Source organism: Schistocerca serialis, chromosome 5, assembly GCF_023864345.2.
Source record: "Schistocerca serialis cubense isolate TAMUIC-IGC-003099 chromosome 5, iqSchSeri2.2, whole genome shotgun sequence".
NCBI lineage: Eukaryota > Metazoa > Arthropoda > Insecta > Orthoptera > Acrididae > Schistocerca > Schistocerca serialis.
The window spans coordinates 150,944,647-150,967,012 of record NC_064642.1 but is presented as its reverse complement, the minus strand read 5'-3'; the positions used below and the strand labels follow the sequence as shown (position 1 = coordinate 150,967,012).

The 22,366-nt window shown below is 45.2% G+C and overlaps 1 protein-coding gene across 1 annotated transcript in view; it reads right to left on the bottom strand.

Moving 5' to 3' along the window:
• LOC126481099 (homeobox protein homothorax-like) overlaps window positions 1-22,366 on the bottom strand; it is a 494,851-nt gene that overhangs the window by 108,725 nt on the left and 363,760 nt on the right. Inside the window, exon 7 of the mRNA XM_050104618.1 lies at window positions 9,077-9,215. Within this exon, the coding sequence (XP_049960575.1) occupies window positions 9,077-9,215 (139 nt within the window). The remainder of the gene's footprint in view (window positions 1-9,076; window positions 9,216-22,366) is intronic.

Below are 22,366 nucleotides of genomic sequence, written 5' to 3'. Positions count from 1 at the left end.
TGAACGCCCGGTGAACGTCACCTGCCAGCGTGTGCAGTGCCAACAGTATAATTACAAGACGATGGTGTATGGTGTGGTCGTATTTTCATAAAGGGGGCTTGCAACCCGTGTTACTTTGCGTCGCACTATCACAGCACACGACTACACTGACCTGAATCCTGCAGAACACCTTTGCGATGTTTTGGAACGCCGAATTCGAGCCAGGCCCCAGTGAGCGCCATCGATACCTCTCCTCAGTGCAGCACTCCGTGAAGAACGGGCTCCTATTCCCCAATAAACCTTCCAGCACCTGACTGAACGTATGCCTACGAGAGTGGAAGCTGTCATCAAGGTTAAGGGTGAGCCAACACCATACTGAGTTTCAGCATTACCGATGGAGGACGCCACTAACTTTTAAGTCATTTTCAGCCAAGTGTCCGGATACTTTTGATCACGTAGTGTACCATCACTACCGCAATCACTATCACAAGATCTTACAACGTAGGAAGCACGGCAATTCATGCTCCTTTTTCTGACTGATAATGTTTTACACTGTGTGTAGAATATTCACATGAGATGGGTAACAGATCCCAACCTCGAGGGAAGGACCCGAGCCTATGACAGAGGATGGTATTTCGTGGGACGCCAGGCAGTAAATGTCTTGCGTGGAGGAATCAGTGTTCCCAAGGGCAAGTGTCTATGTTGTATATGTAGCCTTTACCATTCAACAGTGACGTTAACTGCACAGGTATGTCGTATATACCATGTCTTCGCCTACAACATTAAACTGTACATTATTTCGCCAGTACATTACATAACCCAGAAAAATTAAGAAGTGGATAGTTGGTTTACATGTGTGAAATACTTTAACATGAGACGAGAGTCCCAGCTGAAATGTAATTTTAGTGTTGGTCACTACTTTGAGGCATCTAAAACAGAGACAACACTGCTAAACAAATATGAGTGACTTACAACAAGAAAACTATAAACTTCATATTCTCCGTCTTCTAGAAGAACGATGGTATATGTCGGCTCGAAAGTGTCGGCTCGAAAGCGTCACAACATCAGATTGGGCTTTAAGAGTACGATCCATCGCTATCTTCGAAGCTGTAATGGGAAGTGGCAATGGGAGATTGGGTAGAGGGGGAGGGGATGGGGAGGGGGGTTTCGGTAAGGGGAGGGGAGGGATGCAGGTTGGTGAAGGAAAAGATTTCTTACAACACACTGAGCAAATAGCAGAGGAGAACGCTGCATTTACTTCCCTTCTACAGCTGTAAATAAATTTAAGAATATAAAACGGTGACGCTGCAGGCAAGTATAAGGGACAGAAGATTTCGAAGAGAAAATATATTAAATAGGGACAGAGAAGATAAAGACATTAGGAATTAAGCTCAACATTAAATAGAGCTCAGAAACATGAGTGAATGTTCTTTTAAATGCGTAAAGAGTGTGCCCAAGACTCACATACGAATCGAAAATGGAAGTAGATATTTGATAAAATATTGTTTTTAACACCGGCCAACATATGACATCGAAAAGTAAACACATCACAAAAGAACTAACGCTTCCGCAGCATTGCACAGAAAAGAGAAGGGGAAAAATCCTACGCACCATGGACCAGTAATAAACAGTAATTTCGCGCACATTAAACGAGTGTCGGCGGCGGCAACACATCGGACATGCAAATCGGAATTTACGAGTTCAGTAATTAGCGCTGAAACCTATGCGCGTCATAATAATAAATTCTCGTCAAAGCCGCATGTAAACATATTTAGCTATAACTCCCCATAACACCCTGGCAGGCCGGAGGGCGGCGGCGGCAAATCCCTCTCTTTCGGCTCGTATCCGCCCCCGCGCAGCCGCTAAGAGTATTTAGAGCGCGCCATGCAAATCGAGGCGAGCGGCCGGTTTTGGCATCCAGTGGACGCCACCCGATCCATCTGAAAAGGACTTATCACCAACTTGCGGTAAATTACCGGCATGTTGATCGGTGAACTCGTGCATTAGCAGAGTTTTTCCACGAACAAAGCAAGGGAGCGCCCTTTGTTCGTCTCAAACATGTGGTTTTAAAAGCTGAATGTAGCGAAAAGCCTTCCCCGACAAACATTTTCCAAACGAAAACTGACACGATGTACAATGAATAGCAATATTTCCCGTAGATTAAATGTAGATATCTGTCCTCATATTTGAGGTTGTGAAAACGGTCACTAGCAACTAGACCTGAGATAGCGATTAATTAATTGTCAGCGTTTGGCTTATAAAGATCAATCGAAATGAGTCGCCCATCCATACCACTCCTCTTACTCCAAAACAAATATTGGAGATTTTTCATTAAGGGGATAGTCGTGTCAATTTGACCAAGTTCAGATGAGAAGCAACTCCACAACTGACATGATGGTGTACATGTTACGCGTCTATTGTTTTATTCAAGCATTTTTTTCTTTGAGTCATCAGTCTTCTGACTAGCTTGATGCAGCTCGCCACGAATTCCTCACCCGTGCCAACCATCTCAGAGCAGGACTCGCTTCCTCACTTCTGAATTATTTGTTGGACGTATTATGATATATGTCTTTCCCTATAGTTTTTACCCTCTACAGCTCTGTATATTACCATGCACATGTCCTGTCAGCCTGACGCCGATACGAACATAACTTTCAATCTAACGCTCACGTTTGTTGTTTTAGCTACAGATTCGATCAACTCCTGAGTTTGGTGTCTTAACTGCTCAGTAACGTCATGCACATCGACAGCATAACAGAACATAGTTTGGGGTGTGTTGGTGTATTATCAGAAAACTATTCATCTTCTGTTTTTGTTTTCAGCGCCACTGAATAAAAGTTTTTTGTTTTTTCTAGGCTAAGTGTTTCAGCTACATATTTACCAATTACATCTTCCTTAAAAATCACATCAAATATTCTTACTTAGTTCGATTCTCAGTCCTCCGAACTACTTCGTCTTATACAAAAGTCTAGTTCCAAAATCTACGATTCTAGGCGCTTCAATCCGGAACCGCGCTGCTGCTGCGGTCGCAGGTTCGAATCCTGCCTCGGGCATGGATGTTTGTGACTTCTTTAGGTTAAGTTCTAAGTCTAGGGAACTGATGACCTCAGATGTTAGTCCCATAGTGCTTAGAGCCATTTGAACCACTGAACCTAAGTCTACATCTGCTTTCTTCCTTCAGTGATTCTCCAGAATTATATAGATCGATTATTATATTCATTTTGAATTCAAATATGAAGACATTATGATTTATCGCGCTTCTTAAGTATTATTTTGCGTGTTTTATAATTAGGCCCGCAAACAATATCGCTTAAAAAGTTGATGGAAGCAGATTTATGTTGATGGCTCCGCAGCCCGCGAGGTCACTCGGCATGGAATAGGGGAAGGAAACAGAACGTGTCCTTTTCGAAGAAACTAAGTTAATAAAACCTAAACCTGGATGGTCAGATTGAACACCAGCCCTCCCAAACATTGTTCAGACGTCTTAATCTTAAAAAGTCGAACGGATGTATTTGGTCATAAATACCGGTACAAAAAGTCGCCTGGAGATCGATTCACGTTTCCTACTTCCGAAATGGTAAGGTTCTTGCTGATTTCAGTTTTCTTTGTCTTTAAGAATGTAGACGGCGCACAGAGGAAACTAAACACTAGAGATGCTTATTGTCGCCTGAACTACAGATGTGGTTGTAGTTTTGTAATTTGCTCTTTCCCGGCGGTACCGACAAAAATAAGTTGACCAGTGAGGCGTCATCACTCTTGTTAAACCTGCCAGACAGGCCCTAATGCCACAGGGTCCGCTGGCCTGAGCTCGGCCAGGGCTCGGCGGGTCGCCCCGAGTGCAGTGGGAGCCTCGCGGCGCACTAAAAATACAAACACGTAAGTGAATCCTCCGGCTTGCGCGATCAGGCTCGGGTGTTTGTTTACGGTGGAGGCGCGCTAACACGCCGTGACGGTGGCAGTGGGGGCAGCGCGGGGTTGGGGGCTCCGAAATAGCGGCGTCTCTCCAGTCCGGATTGCTGGAGACAGCAGTGAAGCCTGGCACTGGACGCGGAAAGATGTGTACCACTTGTCGCTGCTGTAGAGCTGTACTACTAGTAAACCCGATCAATATCTCTTCGTCTGGACATCACGAGACATCATGTGGGGTACGTAGCGAAGGGTGCACAGTGCCCTACAGCCCCTTGCTCTCTACTCCCCTTTCTTTTCTATCCTATTCTTAGATGTGGCGAAAGGACAAAGTCCGTCAATACGGCCCCACATAAGTACGAATTTCAGGATGTAGTCGACTCAATAAGTAACGCAACTTTTTTTTTTCTTGGCCAATTTCAGTTGAAAATAAACAAAATTTTTTGTGAGGCAATGTGGTATATTACCGCGTCAACCCCTATAGTTTCATGAAATTCCGATAGGTGGTGGCGCTGTACGAAACATTCAACAGAATTGTTGAGGTTCTTTCGGCGAAGACCAGAGCATATTCATTGGCCCTAGCAGAATGTCTGAGGACAACTGGCAGTGAACAAAAGCGCGGTGAGTCGTTGGGCGAGGCGGTCTGTGATCATCGCAACAAGATCGCGTAAACCTGTCGGTTCTCCCGCATATCGGCCGGTCGCACAAAGTTGTGACTGCTGAAATGTTGGACCGTGCAGACACTCTCATTCGAGGTGGTCGACGGATCGCAATCGAACATCTAGCTGCTCAGCGGGATGTCTGTTGGTAGTGATGACACACTCGTCCACCAGTTGGAGTACTCAAAGGTATGTGTCTGCAGGGTTCCTCCACCCCTAACACAAGACGTTAAAGAGCAACTAAGGATGCGCTCCGCGGGAAGAAGTACGTGGACAATGGGGAGGTTATTGATGCCGCAAGACTTTGGCTCCGAAGTCCACCAGTAGAGTGGTACCGTGCCGGCATACAGGCCTCCCTGTGTAGTGGTGGAAGGCCGTCGCACTGGATGGACGTTACCTTGAAAAATATAGTTTTTCAGCCAAAAGAGTGGCGAATAATATGGATTATTGGAATCCTGAATAAAACCAACCTTTTTCTTCAGAAAAAAAGTGTTGCATTGCTTCTTGAACATCCCTCGTAACAGAATAAAAGTTCATTTTGGAATAGTTTCTTGGATCTCCTCGTATCACACACAGCACCAATTTAAAGAACGTTTACCCTGTAGTGAATCGTAAAGTAGTTTCTTGAGCATGTCTGTGACTTGCTGATGCTACCCAGAAGAATACACGACGAATCTAGGAACTTATCCCTTCATCGCTTCTGTATCCTGTGTTAAATCTATTTAACTTGGGTAGTATGCCCGCGAACAAATGAACTGGCCACATGTGGCTTTTTTAAGGATCTCCTCCATCGATGAACTACATGCTGGAATTCTTATAATTCTCCCAATGAATGGCAGCTTTTCCTTGGTCTTAGGGATTTTCTTTTAGGATTTCTCTCGCTGCTCCTTGGGTTTACCTGGCTGGGAGGACCTTACTGGCTCCGTCTCCGGGACTGTGGATGAGCGTGAAGCCCTACGACCAGCTGCTTTTGGGCTCTTCAGCGACTGACGGTTGTCATTTTTCTCACTAGCAGAAACCTGGGAAGAGAGTGACGCAAGGGACCCCTTACTAGTGAGAGAAGCCGAGAAAGACCTAAAAGCTTCTCCGGCTATCCTTAAACTAAATCTCTGAAGCTGAGTGTTCACAATTTTTTGATTACTAAGACTAATTCCACAGATATATAGATATATTTTGGCGATGGGGATTTATTAAAAAAAAAGATGCATCGTATTTTTCCGTTTGTTAATTATGACCGATGTCGCCCTGTAGTCAAGACAGAGGGCGTATAAGCCATGAAGAGCTGGTTTAAACACTACTTAAAATTTGTTATTTTGTTTCTATAAATCATGTGAGATGAATACGAGGATGAGGCAATCTTTATCTGAACCTCCGACTCCTACGTGTTGTGTACCAACAAAGGGGTAAGTCCCATTTTAATGAGTTTACTGTCGTCAGTTTAGCAACTGAAATACAAAAAACTCTGGACGCTACTGAATGCAGTTCGAGAGGAGGGAACTAGTCGACGTTTGCGCCATTAGCAATTCGACACTTGCTCCGTTAGCCAATTGTACCGCACGGAAAAAGTCGTGGGAAATAATGGAAAACGTAAATCTGGAACGTGGGGTGAAGGTTTGAGCACAGTTTCTCTCGAAATCGCAAAATCGAGTCAGGTGTCTTAATCTTTGGGTAACGACACCACAGTGCTCTTCGTTGCTCAGGATGTATGTGGTGGTTAGAGACAGAGCACTAGGTAAGGATCATTCAAGAATGAAAAGATCAATAGCGCCTACACCATGTACATCTGTGGTACGAACGGATATTTATTAAAGTAGCTGAGGTATGCATCCGGCACGATACGCACCTACATCGATTCCAGGGTCAGAGTTCTATAGCTGGTAGTGATGACGGGCATCCGGCGGCACTTCGAGTGGCGTTATCAGGGTGTGGTCGTGCTTCGGCGGTCTTTCGAGCCTTCGCAGCGGCACCCGATAGCAGAGCAGATACCGACGCTGGCTGCGAGATTGCGAAACTTGGAGCAGCGGAGGCGGCTGTCGGCGGGTGTTGTATGCCTCCCGGAGGCAGCATAAATCCCTTGCCGTGAGGAGGAGCGGCTCCTGACGCTCGCGCCCTCTGCGCGCCCTTAAAGTTCCGCGGCGCAGCTCGCGACTTCTTCCAGACAAAAGTCTGCTGCGACAGCTGCAGGTCCACAATTCTGACGGTCTCAGCAGCAAAGCGAGATGCAAAGCATCTCTCAAAGTTCACACCAAGATAAGTCCTTCGACATTTTCATGCAATATGTTTTCAATACCAGCAAGGTTTTTTGTAAATGAAACCACTTTAAATTTCTTGAATTATATTCGAACCGGGACAAAAGACTAGGCCCGTATAAAAGACAATTATTGCTGATGTCATCGACGCGAGGAAAAAAATGTAAAAAAAGTTCCAAAAATAAGTCCAGTGATCCAAATCGATCTTGACACTGCTGAAAAAATCTTGGCACATATCACCGGCTGTGCACCGGCCGGGTTGGCCGAGCGGTTCTAGGCGCTTCAGTCTGGAACCGCGCGACCGCTACGGTCGCAGGTTCGAATCCTACCTCGGGCATGGATGTGTGATGTCCTTAGGTTAGTTAGGTTGGTTCAAACGGCTCTGAGCACTATGGGACTTATCATCTGAGGTCATCAGTCCCCTAGAACTTAGAACTACTTAAACCTAACTAACCTAAGGACATCACACACATCCATGCCCGAGGCAGGATTCGAACCTGCGACCGTAGCAGTCACGCGGTTCCGGACTGAAGCGACCAGAACCGCACGTCCACCGCGGCCGGCGGTTAGTTAGGTTTAAGTAGTTCTAAGTTCTAGGGGACTGATAACCTCCGATGTTGTGTCCCATAGTGCTCCGAGCCATTTGAACCAACCAGCTGTGCAGTGGAACCGTCCCAAATGTAAATGAGGCAGGCCGATCAAAGATTGAAGTTAGCTCTTTCGTTTTAATGAAATACTGTAACGCCGTTCCGTCACTGAAAATTGCGGAAGTTGTCATTCCACATGATAATGCATGAAATATCTTTAGATTAAGACCAATGAACAATAGTCCCACGTAATACAGACTAAAAAAAAAAAAAAGTTCAAATATGTGTGAAATCTTATGGGACGTAACTGCTAAGGTCATCAGTCCCTAAGCTTACACACTACTTAACCTAAATTATCCTAAGGACAAAGACACACACATGCCTGAGGGAGCACTCGAATCTCCGCTGGGACCAGCCACACAGTCCATGACTGCAGCGCCCAAGACCGCTCGGCTAATCCCGCGCAGAAAAGTAAAAGAACGAGTTTCATCAACGTAGTTATAAAGTTTTCAAATAACTTCGCAAGGAACTCGCAACACCGTATTTGGATTCTCAATTACGTCCCTCAGATCGTCAATGGTACAAGAGAATGGATCAGCAGCACTGTGGAAAGTCGTTACAGTCCCAGATGTAGAAAGTAAAAATTTTTAGTGAACGCGTCCCTTCGACCAAATTCGTATTAAGTATACTTTCCAATTTGTTAAAATTATTTCTCTGGCTTCCATCGAGGGAACGTAATAATTTTAAAAGTCTCACCATCTCTCTTCTAACTTATCTTTCTTCCACTGCACACATGACTTGTAATACATTTCCTTTCTTGTGCAGTTTATTATCCCCTCAGTTTATTCCCGGTGACAATAACCTCCACAATAACAACGCAGGTGTGTTTGGTTTGGCTTTCCGAATTCAACAACGGTCTGCTAATAGCAACTTCACACTCTTATTTCAATATTACGACTTTTGTGTCTCTAATAGTTTTTAATAGGACATCTCATCGCCACAGTTATTGGACATTTTCTAAGCTTTTCTGCATTTGTGATTCCCTCCTCTTATCATCTGCCGAGAGTACTGAACTATTCGGTTAGCATAAAGAACTGAGTTATCAAGTTAGCAAGCACTGATGTCGCACGCGGCATCGTGAGACACACGGAAAACTGCAAAATGTTCGTACTGTTCGTAACCTACTTAGCTTTCGTAACAGAGTGACCGAAGAGCGGGAAATGTGACTTCCGAAACTGTAATATCTTTTCCCCTCTTTAGCGCTAGAGAAGACGTGCACAGATTCGCACATATTTGTAGCACTATTTATTGGGTTTGCTTTTATATTAGATGTCTCTCAGAGCATCGGTACAAATAACTAAACCAAAAATTAGTTCTTTTCACTATTTTATTCAATGATCAGAGTGTTATAGAAAATGATGACAAAATTAAAAGGATGTTAACAGTTCAAACTGTTAACGTACAGGGAGACATAATCAAATTGAAGAAAAATCAACTCGCTTTTCAGAGGTCGAGATTTGTTGCGTTCCCGCCTACGTACGGTACTAAACACGCCGATACGCGGGTCGCGGCTGAGAGGGACATGGGAGGTGGGAAGAGCTCTAGGATCCGCAGTAGTAGTAGGAGGTGAAGGGGCGGGCCGGCCCGTGGCCGTGGGCGTGGCCGCCGGAGCTCGCGGAGACGACACGCTGCCTACCTGGGTCTGCGGCGTCGACGCCCGGCTGCGACGGCGGCTGCTGCGACAGCGGGCCCGGCGTGCCGCCCGCGCCCGAGCCCGGGGACCGCACGTCGTCGTTCCCGGGGCCTCCGTACGACAGCGTCGAGCTGGGCGGCCTCTGCAACACACGGCGCACCGCAACACATGTAGTCGGCCGCACACCACCGCCAAATTACACACCATTCTCAAGTCCGTTACACACCGCCGCGGACATGCAGTCAGTCACACAACACCACTGAGTAAGTCACTACACAGTCAGACACAAACTGCCAAGCAGTCATGCAGCCAACTGCACACTACCACACACTCATCCACATATTGTCAAGCTGTCAGCCACATGTTGCCACACAGTCAGCTATACACCACCAGCATGCAGTCAACTGCACACCGTCATACAGTCAACCACAAACATCGAGCTACAGCCACACACCACCAAACAGTCATCTAAATGCCTCTATGCAGTCAGCCACACGGGACCACATAGTCAGCTAAATGCCCCTATGCAGTCTGCTGCACACCACTATGAAATAAGCCACATATCACAACGTAATCAGCGACACACTGCCACACACCACCAGCATGCAGTCAACTGTGCATCGTTAAACAGTCAAAAATACACTGTCAAGCTGTACACTTCTATAAACACACAACAGGCTACCTCAGCCAACTACAGGTACACACTTTTGTATGTGTTTACACTGGGACAGATCTTCAGCAAACGTTCTTACGTACCAAAACATGCAACCTTCCTTGCTTTAGTAATCGAAGAGAAAAAAAATCGAGAGCATATTGAATATACTGAAAAATCGTTGCGGTTCTAGACGCTACAGTCTGGAGCCGAGCGACCGCTACGGTCGCAGGTTCGAATCCTGCCTCGGGCATGTATGTGTGTGATGTCCTTAGGTTAGTTAGGTTTAATTAGTTCTAAGTTCTAGGGGACTGATGACCTAATCAGTTAAGTCGCATAGGGCTCTATAAATATGAAGGTAACTACCACCTGAAACTCATCCTGTTAACAACCAAAATGTGTGCAGTATCATCTATCTTCAGTAACAGCAGTAATATTTTAAAATATTACGACCCTCTATTGTAATCAAGAGGACGGATCGCAACTTAATGTATGAAAAAAGAAATAGCGATGTAAAATAAATCCTGCTAGGCAATATCATATCCTTAACTGGAAGGACACTTCCAGGTGATGAGTCACATAGAATCTTCAATTAAATAGCCGGCGGCGGTGCTCGAGCGGCTCTAGGCGCTTCAGTCCGGAACCGCGCGACTGCTAAGGTCGTAGGTTCGAATCCTGCCTCCGGCATGGATGTGTGTGATCTCCTTCGATTAGTTAGGTTTAAGTAGTTCTAAGTTCTAGGGGACTGATGACCTCAGATGTCAAGTCCCATAGTGTGTAGAGCCATTTGAAAATTTTTTTTTTTTTTCAATTAAATGCGACCCCCACTGTACGGACACCGGCAACGGACTAAGAGACTCATATCTATTCAATGTATAGGTCACGAAGGAAAAAGTACGTTGATGCAGTGGTCGTTTATATTTGTAATGAAACGTTTCATACAAGATATTCCACGATCTGCGTAAAATACGATTCGAACTGTGCCAGTACAGGGCATTATCTTTACAAATAATAAAACAAAACTATTAGAGGTAGGGACTTAAATGCAAGTCGATGTCAATACTTTCTCCTATTCTTCGGTATGTGCGTGCGTGTCTCACAGCTGAGAACACGAGTTTCAAGACGTAAAATTGTGACATAGATCTTTAATGAACCATTTCTCTTAACACGCTCGCTAGAAAGCCGTAACAAGCTGTCTCAAATACGGCGTGAAACATACGTTGGCAGTACGCCCAGATTCTATACTATTACGTACCGCAGCCGTATGTGAAATATGTCAGGAATGTCTTTATTACGCGCACTGAGAGTCAGTGTGTACAAATGCTCGCGTGAAGTATTTAAATTAAAGTACTGAGTATTCGCTTTTTCTTTGGCTAAAGTTGTTTAAATGTCAAGTGCTTTTATCACGAAGGACAGCGTATCGGTTGCGTACATCGAGACACGGCTAGAGGCAGTACGTTCTAAGTAGCAGCGTGCGCGTCGATGTTGTTATCAAGGAAGAGCTGTGTCCCGTGTGGTTCTCCTTGACTGGGCGACAGCAGCCTAATGACAGCGGGGAGTGTGTTACTCGTATTCACTAGAAATGTCGTTTTCCTTGAGTGGTGAGAAGTGTTCACGAGCAGACTGAACTCTTCTCGGTAAAATAATCATCTGAGCGTCTTTGCACTGAAACCTATAGTACATTTACAAGGTCTAAAAGTAACTAATGAAAAGAATTATAATTTATTCGTACATAAGAGATTTTTCAGTACGGTGAGGAAACAAATAATATTGTCTCCGTACGTGTGAACGTTCTCTTAAAGTAATTTTGTGTTGCAGTTTCTTCTCAAAAGCACAAGTTCCAGCTACCTCTTCCTTTCTTTAGTGGAAGCGCTTGGATCTACTAGTACTGTGTTTCTGAACCATGCGCTGCAAGGGAAAAATATGGAAGGATCGTTATTGCTTTCGCTAATGTCTCCACGACAATGTACAAGTCACACATGCCTTGTAAACATTTTCTGGATGTGAACCACCAACCGTCATGAATGCTGACACTAGTGAAACCAAGTGGTTTAATCAGACCTAACAATAAGTGGTATTGGATGTAGTTGTTATATGCACTTATGTAAATGTCTGGACCATTCCCCAAACGTGTAACGAAATGATTGGTAGTTAATATTATAACTTCTGATTTGTTGTTAATTAAAATAATGTCGTCATAATTTCAGGAACTATGCCCTTCGGTCTGTTCCGGTTCAAAATGGCTCTGAGTATTATGGGACTCAACTGCTGTGGTCATAAGTCCCCTAGAACTTACAACTACTTAAACCTAACTAACCTAAGGACATCACACACATCCATGCCCGAGGCAGGATTCGAACCTGCGACCGTAGCGGTCGTGCGGTTCCAGACTGTAGCGCCTTTAACCGCTCGGCCACTCCGGCCGGCGGTCTGTTCCGGTCTTAATCGATCTTTGCCTCGATCCTTCTAGGTTTCTGCAACTAGTAAGTCTGATTGCCATTTTCAGAATCTTTGTTTGTCTATCCTTCCTAAATGCTTTTTCCGCTTCCTTCTAATTTTTTCCATTTTATATCGCAACGCAAATATCTGTAGTTGGTTCGGTGTATCCTTGTTTCTCTTTTTATCAAGATTTGTGCCAGCAGTCCTCTAACGAATTTCACTTCTGTGGGTTCTATGCTGTGGTCTTTCTGTCTTAATGTCTACGTTTTACTACAATATAGAATAACTGGTCCCGCTAGTATCTTGTAGGGCTTCAGCTGTGTTTTGGTCCGAACTGTTTCCCGTGTTCCTCCAATAGTTCTGCACATTGACTGCTATCTTCCTAATTTATTATTTATGTCTCTTTTGTAATCATAGAGCTATCACTCCTAATTAATTAAAATGCTGAAACTGTTCTAAAATTCTGTCATCCAACATAGTCCTTGCTCTCACTGAATCTGTGTTGGAATGACACGGTTACTGATTTTGAGGTAGAAATTTTGAAAGTTTTATTCTTTAAAAATCTTACGTAGTAAACAAATAGCTCTTTGAAGGTTATCTCCATTGTTTTGCAAAATCATTAATTTATCAGCATATGCTAGCACATTCAACTCGTCCTTCCTATCTTGATGCCTGATCCTTCTATCTGTGTAGAGTACCGTCCATACAGATGACAAAAAGGGTGGGTGACAATACAATCCTTATCTTACTCTTTAATTAATAACTAAATTTCCCGCACTGTAATAAGATGAATAACATGGAATAAAGGTATAATAAGGATGCAAAAGCACACACCTTTCAGCTATCTAGCTTCCAAACTTATTTTATTTCGTTACCAGTTTCGGCGATTTATTACGCGATCTTCGGGCCCTTGAACGACGAGTAGGAAGATTACTCCTTGTTCCTGGCCAAAACAGTGGCCAGCGATACTGGTATTAGTAGATTTCTGCTTTCTATAGTGAGCCCTAATAGCAAGCAGAAATTTACTAATACCAGTATTGCTGGCCCCTGTTTTGACCAAACCGAGGTGGAGTCTTCCTACACGTTGACCAGGGGCTTGAAGATGACGTAGTAAATCGCCGAAACTGGTAGCCAAATAAAATTAAGTTTGGAAACTAGATGGCTGCAAGGTGTTTGATTTGACATCCTGTATCGAAGAGCCGAGTCCCGCAACCATCTCTGAGAAGATGGACATACAGAGAAAGCTACAATAATGTCGTTAGAGGGGGAATGCGAAAAGGATATAAGTAGCGTAGGAATTGAGTACATGAAAAATAGGAATGCCTAGTCCGTTTCCTATCTTAGCACTGCAAAAAATAATTTCAGCTGGGGATTAGAAGACACTGTACTTTCGGGTCTGCTTCTAAATCTCTAAATAGGTATCGTGGTTAGTAGGTGTCCAGACGAAGTAGAAGCCTGTGGAGATGATCGAGTGTAGTATCTCGAAAAATTAATGTGACTGCACCAATTAAAAAGTATACAATGGAGGCGAATTCCACCAAGTAACAAGGTGTATGTATTCAGCAGACTGCTATAGCGATGCAGAAGACAACAGCTTGTTTGCTCTTCTGTATGTATCGGCTAATGGGCTTTATGTACACTACCGCATTGTTTTTGTGCCACATACGCATGGGAGTACGATGAATAGATGTCCACGTGTACCAGCGATGTAGTAAAATGTGAAATGAAACCCGAGTTTAATATATGTACTTGAAAATGACCGCCGGCCGCGGTGGCCGTGCGGTTCTAGGCGCTTCAGTCCGGAACCGCGAGACTGCTACGGTCGCAGATTCGAATCCTGCCTCGGGCATGGATGTGTGTGATGTCCTTAGGTTAGTTAGGTTTAAGTAGTTCTAAGTTCTAGGGGACTGATGACCTCAGATGTTAAGTCCCATAGTGCTCAGAGCCATTTTTTTGAAAATGACCCACGGTTGATACTGGCTAATTTCATGGATAATGAACAGATTACTGCCTACCTGGACCACATTTTCATTCTCAACAGCTAGTGGTAAATCATCAGTAGCGTACATATGGATTTTCTGCTAGGTCTCTCAACGGGATTGCTAACTTATTAGGGTTAGGCAGAGTAGGACTTGATAGGAATGAAAGTGCAGTATCTTGAAGACTGTTTAGTTTTTGTGCTATTGTTGAAAGACTGCTCTGAGAATGCTGTACCGATACGTGACCTGGGAACTTCTCCGTTCGAGACCACCACGCCAACACAATTTCCGGCTGACTGGGGTTGCGCAGAGTAGGACTGGAACGGATGTAACTGCTCTATTGTTTAGTTGTTGTACAACTGTCGGAGGACTGCCCCGGGAAAGTCGTATCGATAAATGACCCGGGATTTTCTCAGCTCGGGACCGGCACGCAAGCACGGGGGTGACACCCGATAGGGGTAGCTTATCGTATGCAGAGCAGCGGTGGGAGTGAGATAGTCTGGTTGTGAGCGTGGGCACGGGATGCTTGGCAACAGGGCGCAGATCTGCTGGCGACGCTAAGTGTCCCCAATGAACGCCGGCGAGGGGGCCAGCCCGGAGCCGGGCAGCGCTGCGCCGGCTACAGGCTACAGGCCAGTGTGCTGCCCTACTGCTGTGGCTCCGACTGCGGGGCCCATCCGCATTAGCTGCCGCCCGGGCCTCTGCGCCCATCGGCCGCGTGACTCACGCTGCGGGCTCAGACCGCCTGGCTTCCTCATTCCTGGCCGATCAGACGTCTGCTCTCCCCCGGAAGTGTTTACGCATCCCTCAGTCTCCTCACAAGGGAACCTCCCCATCGCACCCCCCTCAGATTTAGTTATAAGTTGGCACAGTGGACAGGCCTTGAAAAACTGAACACAGATCAATCGAGAAAACAGGAAGAAGTTGAAACTGAGTAGTCCATGGACAGGATATGCAACATAAAGGATAATGTGAGCTCCGGAGCGCCGTGGTCCCATGGTTAGCGTGAACAGCTGCGGAACGAGAGATCCTTGGTTCAAGTCTTCCCTCGACTGAAAAGTTTAATTTTTTATTTTCAGACAATTGTTTTGCAAAGCTGCACAGGTACACAGAGCAGTACTGTTTACGTGATCGTGTGTCAATTATCAGAGTTCAGGCACTCACACATAATCAACTCCGCTCTCCAAAATTCCAGGACATGTTCAGATTTGCTTGGACTTATGCAGGATTTGACGGTCTAAACACGGAAAAATTTGAAAACGTTAAAAACATATGTTTTGACAGAGCACAGGGAAAACTGTGCGACTGTGAAACTGTTGCATTCATTTGTTGCAGTTTATGTGACAAACTCTTATGTTTTCATCAGTTTTTTGGAAGTGATTATCACATCCACAAGAAAACCTAAATCGGGCAAGGTAGAAGAAGCTTTTTACCCATTCGTCAAGTGTAGAAATTAAGTGGGTCGACAACATATTCCTGTCATGTGACGCACATGCCGTTACCAGTGTCGTATAGGCCGGCCGGAGTGGGCGAGCGGTTAAAGACGCTACAGTCTGGAACCGCACAACCGCTACGGTCGCAGGTTCGAATCCTGCCTCGGGCATGCATGTGTGTGATGTCCTTAGGTTAGTTAGGTTTAAGTAGTTCTAAGTTCTAGGGGACTAATGACCTCAGAAGTTGAGTCCCATAGTGCTCAGAGCCACCAGTGTCGTATAGAATATATCAGACGTGTTTTCCTGTGGAGGAATCGGTTGACCTATGTCCTTGCGACCAAATGTTTTCGGTTCCCATTGGAGAGACACGTCCTTTCGTCTACTAATCGCACAGTTTTGCGGTGCGGTTGCAAAACAAAGACACTAAACTTATTACAGTAAACAGAGACGTCAATGAACGAACGGACACATCATAACTTTGCGAAAATAAAAAAATTAAACTTTTCACTCGAGGGAAGACTTGAGCCAAGGACCCCTCGTTCCGCAGCTGCTCACGCTAACCACGGGACCACGGCGCTTCTGGGCTCACGCTAACCTTTATGTTACATATCTTGCGCATGGACTGCTCAGTTTGTATATTTTGCTTATTTTTTCATAGTTCCACACAACTTCTTCCTGTTTTCTCGATTGATCTGTGTTCAGTTTTTCAAGGTCTATCCACTGTGCCAACTTATAACTAAATCTGAGGGGGGTGCGATGGGGAGGTTCCCTTGTCAGGACATTACGCACAGTCCACAGTGCAAACAAAGGACATCGATCTTCAGTGCAACAAAACTGGACAAAACCGATCACTGACTTGTCCCTCTCCCAAGAATTCGATCCTCTGTTCATACATTGTAAATGTTCAAATGTGTGTGAATTCCTAAGGAACCAAACTGCTGAGGTCATCGGTCTCTAGACTTACGCACTACTTAAATTAACGTACGCTAAGGACAACACATACATCAATGCCCGAGGGAGGACTCGAACCTCCGGCGGGAGGGGCCGCGCAATCCGTGACATGGCGCCTCTACAACCGCGCGGCCACTCCGCGCATCATACGTTGACTTAATGCCAGTCTTGGGTGTGTTGGGTTATTTGGGGGAAGAGACCAAACAGCGAGGTCATCGGTCTCATCGGATTAGGGAAGGAAATTGGCCGTGCCCTTTCAAAGGAACCATCCCAGCATTTGCCTGCAGCGATGTAGGGAAATCACGGAAAACCTAAATCAGAATGGCCGGACGCGGGATTGAACCGTCGTCCTCCCGAATGCGAGTCCAGTGTGCTACCACTGCGCCACCTCGCTCGGTCTTGGGTGTGTCCTAAAAGTTCTGCCACAGTTCGAACATTAAATGATTACAGGTGTCTCTGGTTTCTCTGAGTAACTTAAAGGGCTTATGTTTAGGTATAAATCGAACAGAATGCGCTTCAATCCTCGCCGGCCGCAGATCTTTTTACTATCTCTACCGAGGTTTAGCTTAGGTGAAAAAGGCAAACTGAACAGTGGCTCGTACTCAAATTAACAGTTAGGTCCCCCTGTAATTGGCTGGGTAATCCAATTCCCAGGTAAGATGAAAGATATCGTGTACCACTTGCAACAAGATTACGATGACGTGCCAAAGCCAGCCTCGTTTTTGGATGATACTACACCACTACTTACAATTAAATAGTAAGCGTGTAGAAGACTGGCCAATGCAGTGGATTGTTTGGTTTCGATGGTGATCTGTATTTATAAAAAATGTGCAAATGTGTGTCAGATCTTATGGGACTTAACTGCTAAGGTCCTCAGTCCCTAAGCTTACACACTACTTAACCTAAATTATCCTAAGGACAAACACACACACCCATGCCCGAGGGAGGACTCGAACCTCCGCCGGGACCAGCCGCACAGTCCGTGACTGCAGCGCCCAGACTGCTCGGCTAATCCCGCGCGGCTGTATTTATAAGCTAGGTAGTTCAGAAATACTGCTAACTTACAGATTTTCTGCCCTTAAAGCATTATATATAGCGTGACCCAAAAGTCCGCTTAGGTCTGAAAATGCATTGGAAATGAAGTCACACACTTCTTGACAGAGCGTAGAGGGACGATGCGAGAGACCCGTACCGCCGTACTAGGTAAGGTCCTAATGGAGGTGGTTTGCCGTTGCCTCCTTCCGACCGTAATGGGGATGAATGAGGATGACAAAGACGACACAACAACACCCAGTCATCTCGGAGCAGGTAAAAATCCCTGACTACGCCGGCAATCGAACCCGGGACCCCGTGCTCGGGAAACGAGAACGCTACCGTGAGACCACGAGCGGCGGACGAAAACGTAGTACTTCATGAAATACTGTGGCTGAAAAGACTGAAACCAAAAACGAGTGCAGAAACGGCCAACATATGGTTCTTGTCAGGAACACATCATTGACACCGCTTGAAAATCGTGAATAAAATGTCAGCGTGACGGGTCCGAGGTAAGCCGATATGTTACAGAATCGCATCATCCCTAGCCTGGCTGATAAAGTACCTGCTGGAAGGTACGACTTATGTGCTGAATGGCATTCCATCCCTTATTTCTAGACTTGTGAAAGATCTCTTGCGAACGTCGTTTCACGAGGACCGCGTGCTGTGCAGCTACCTCTGTCGTGCTTAGCCGATCAGTTCCCCTGTCCTCAATCCGTGTGGTTAATGGTTGTGTGATTAATGGCAGGACACTAAAAGCCAACATCTGACGGCAATTTCTCACCTTACCTACTGATATCCTCGGATTCTATATTACTGATGGAGGCACAGAATGGTTAATGGAATGGGGTTTAAAATAAACTTAGTTAATGTTTCGATGACGCAATCATTAAAGTGGAAACATTATCCTAAACTGATTTAGATAAGAGAAAAAGAGAGGACAATGACAGCGCCTCTGACGCTACTGAATGAAACATTCCTAGTCAGGGGGCCCAAGAAGTCGTATATACCATAAATCTGGATGATACATATACGTAGTCCTCCGCAACCAATATGAATCTAATTAAAATACTTCTGGGTGTGCTACTGCGTCATCTTATAAAATACTCTAAAAGTTTAAATAAGAAACTGATTCACTCACTCAATATCGCCCAGACCAAACCGCTAAGGATAAAAACTTGAAATTTGGAGAGGGTGTGGCTCTTGTACTATAGGCATCGTTTAAGAAGGGATTGTTCGAAATTCCATTCCTAAGGGTTGAAATAGGGGATGACCGGCTTTTTGAAAATATGTCGTTAATCACAAAAAGCTAGAATTACGAAAAGTGGTAATTGGTTTCTCAGTCAGAAAATAAAAAACGTGTGTTTCAGAATTTTGGAAATTCAGCCACGAATGGGGTAAAATAGTGGCTAGAAGTTTTCTTGAAAATAAATAATTACTAAAGAACTACTGAAGGATTTTTAAGGCTAAGTCTATGACAATTGGTATTTGACTTCTCGGTTAGAAATAAAAAAGTACGTGTTTCATTGTTTCCGGAAATTCAACCCCTAAGAGAGTGCAATAATGGATTAAAATATTCAAGAAAATATTTCGTTACATCAAAAAATTTTCAGCTACATTTATGAAAATTGTTTGGATACAAAGAAATATTTGTTAGGTGATGAAAGTTTGTATGGAAATACCTGCACAAGAATGCAAAAGGCGTGATTAACCAAAACTCCATCTACCAGCATCGCCTTTTGGGCAGAAGAATATTCGGAAAAGATCATCCTTATAAATCTTCAATTTAGCGTGGAAAGCTTAGAAGGTGATGCAATTTGTGAAAAACATAAAAATACGATTAAATGAAAAAAAAAAAAAAAAATTCTGCGAGCGAAGCAGTGGGTGCTAAGCTAGCATTAAAATAACCAGTGTTTCGGTCGTGTTGCAGCGAGCTTCCTCGGGGCTTGCGAGTGCCTGGGTTCATATCCTCGCCCGGTCGTCCAGCCTACGCCCAGAGTGCTCAACACTACGCTGTATTCTCAATGCGTCATCTTCAAGCTATAATTAAAACCCTAAATCATTAGGAACTAATCGGTTACTAGATTGTTCCCCAATAACCCCCCCCCCCCCTCCCCCGTGTTTATTTATCCCATTTTTCCACTTAGTTCCATCTAGATACTATCGTAGTTCTAATGATTAAATGCTGTATATTTTATAGTATCCGAACTAAATTACAGAATTAAGGTCGGTGAGAACCACACTGGGGAAGCTACGTTATTTTTGCCCGTGTCACCGACGTAAGTTGGCATTGTATTTGAAAATAGTGTTCTGTGATTTATGAAAGGCGGAGAGCAGTTGATTAACGAAGCGAAATAATGACTGTATTCCGTAACGGCTACCAATGGCACACGAGGATGTGCAAAGGCAAGGCATTGATCTTTTGATAATGTGTGCACAGCGAAACCGCGGAGATCACAACCACCGCCTTGCAGGTGCACTGGCAACTTGAGACGATTTAGTCACTCCGAGTGCTCTGGAGAAGAAAAAGCCAAAAGAGGGGCGCAAATCTCTGGCGGCGAAGGGGTGGAGCGGGGAAGCGAGAGGGGGCAGTGGCGCGCTGTGTCGCATCGCACGCGGCGTGACCAAGTTTTAAGCGGCTTTTCCGAGTAAAGTCCATTAATCATCCCCCCTTCGAAGTAATTAACACAAAAGTAGAGCGGGCAGGCGAAGAGCGAGCGGAGCGCAGCGCCGGGTGTGATGCCCCGTGGGCCAGCCACCCAAAGGGGACAGAGAGCAGCGCACCCGGGCCCGGCCGCCACTTTGATGCAATATGAATGCGGCGGCAGCGGCAGTGGCGGCGCCGTAATTTGTACGTGTAACCCGGCATTAATTATGAGTGTGCGTGAGCCGTAATGGCGCGCGTGATGGCGCTGGACCCGGGCCGGCGTGGCGCTATCTCGTTTCATCGCAACACGGCGAGCCGAGCCGAGCCGAGGCGCTCGCGTCGCAAAAAGAGCCCAAGCGCCGTCCACAGAGGAGCCTCCAGGAACTGGAGAGACAGGCCAGCAGGAGCGGGGGTGGAAAGTCTACCCACCGACACAGCACTCGACAGGGCCACCATCGTCCATCACTTCACACTCGTAGCACACTTTTGCTTTTAAGACACCCTCGTTTGAGGAACAGGTATCGGATCAAAAGAAATGTTTCGTACAAATATGTAATTTTCAGGGGAAAAACAAAGTTGAGAAGGTTTCCTTCCAATTGTGGGGCGTGGTAAATGTTCTGTGGCAGTTCTGAAAACTCCGTAGGACTCACGGTTATCGTGAAAGGCATGACAGTGTTGCATGACGATGTTCATTCAATGACGTAAGAAGTGATTCACGATGGGATTGCATTCTCACAATTATAATAATGTCCAATTAAGAGAGCTAAAAATGAGCAAGACTGTTACGATCAGCCGGCCGAAGTGGCCGTGCGGTTACAGGCGCTGCAGTCTGGAACCGCAAGACCGCTACGGTCGCAGGTTCGAATCCTGCCTCGGGCATGGATGTTTGTGATGTCCTTAGGTTAGTTAGGTTTAACTAGTTCTAAGTTCTAGGGGACTAATGACCTCAGCAGTTGAGTCCCATAGTGCTCAGAGCCATTTGAACCATTTGTTACGATCAGAATTAAAATAATGCATCTTCCCTCATCTTGACAACAGCTGTATTTGAATATTGTTTACCGAAGCATATGACCTAGAGGTCAGCGACGTGAACTAGAGCTAGATAGTCTCTTAGTTAACAAAAACTGAAAGGGGAGACAGAGACTAGAATGTACACAGCAATAATCGAGAACGGTTGGTGTAAATGCTACTTCGAGATGAAGCGGTTGGCACAGGAGAGGAAGTAGTGGCGTGATGCATCAAACAACCACTGAGGTGGCCGAGACAAAAATAAAGTAAGGACCTACAACATGAGTCAGAATGTTTTGGGTGCCAATGGCCAGCGGGCACAATTTGGCATCTTTAGGGAAGATACATCGACTGGAAAAAACGTGTTTGAAAAACAGGGAAGTGATCCCGATCGTGATTGATGGATTAAGGATTATCACTCTTAATTCATCATTTTAAGTGCTGTTTGATAAGATTCATCAAACACATAAGAATAACTCCTCTTCTTCGGCTCAAAGACACAATACGTAAGAGGTCGAAATCTGAAAACAACCTGCATTTGACATTTGACGATGCCACTATAGCTGCAGTACATTAGGACTTTGTTCTGCAAGTAGGCATAATGTATTCACCTGAAAAAGCCACAGCAACGCGAAAAAAAAGTATTATTAAACGAAATGTGCGTAGGTACTGCATAAACAAAGACCAGAGAATACGACACATAAGTGAGATCGCTCTCATTTGGGCTGACAAAACGCCTCATTTTCCTATGTCTACATTCTGCAGGTACTGTTCTATGTCAGCGTATTTATTTACTTTGTGGATAGTGATAGTGTAGTTCTTGGATATTACGTAGAGATGATGAAACAATTGGTAGTTTATAAGAGCTGCAACCCAACATTAGAACAAAAAAACAACCCTCGAGCGTAAATGTTTGAAACAAAGCGTGTGGCCGTCGTGTATAATGTTTAAGCAGAGATCATCGGTTGAAAGGCCAACGATATCGCTGTGGAGGAACGTACAGCAAACGCAGAACGCGACCGCGGGATCGGCGCGCGTTGGCAACAGGGCTGGCGGTGGTAGCGGAATCCGCGCTCTCCCGGGGGATGCGGCGGGATTTGGCCAGTGTTTTCCGTGTTCCACTCTCAATCATCCGGACCCCAGCCCAGCGCG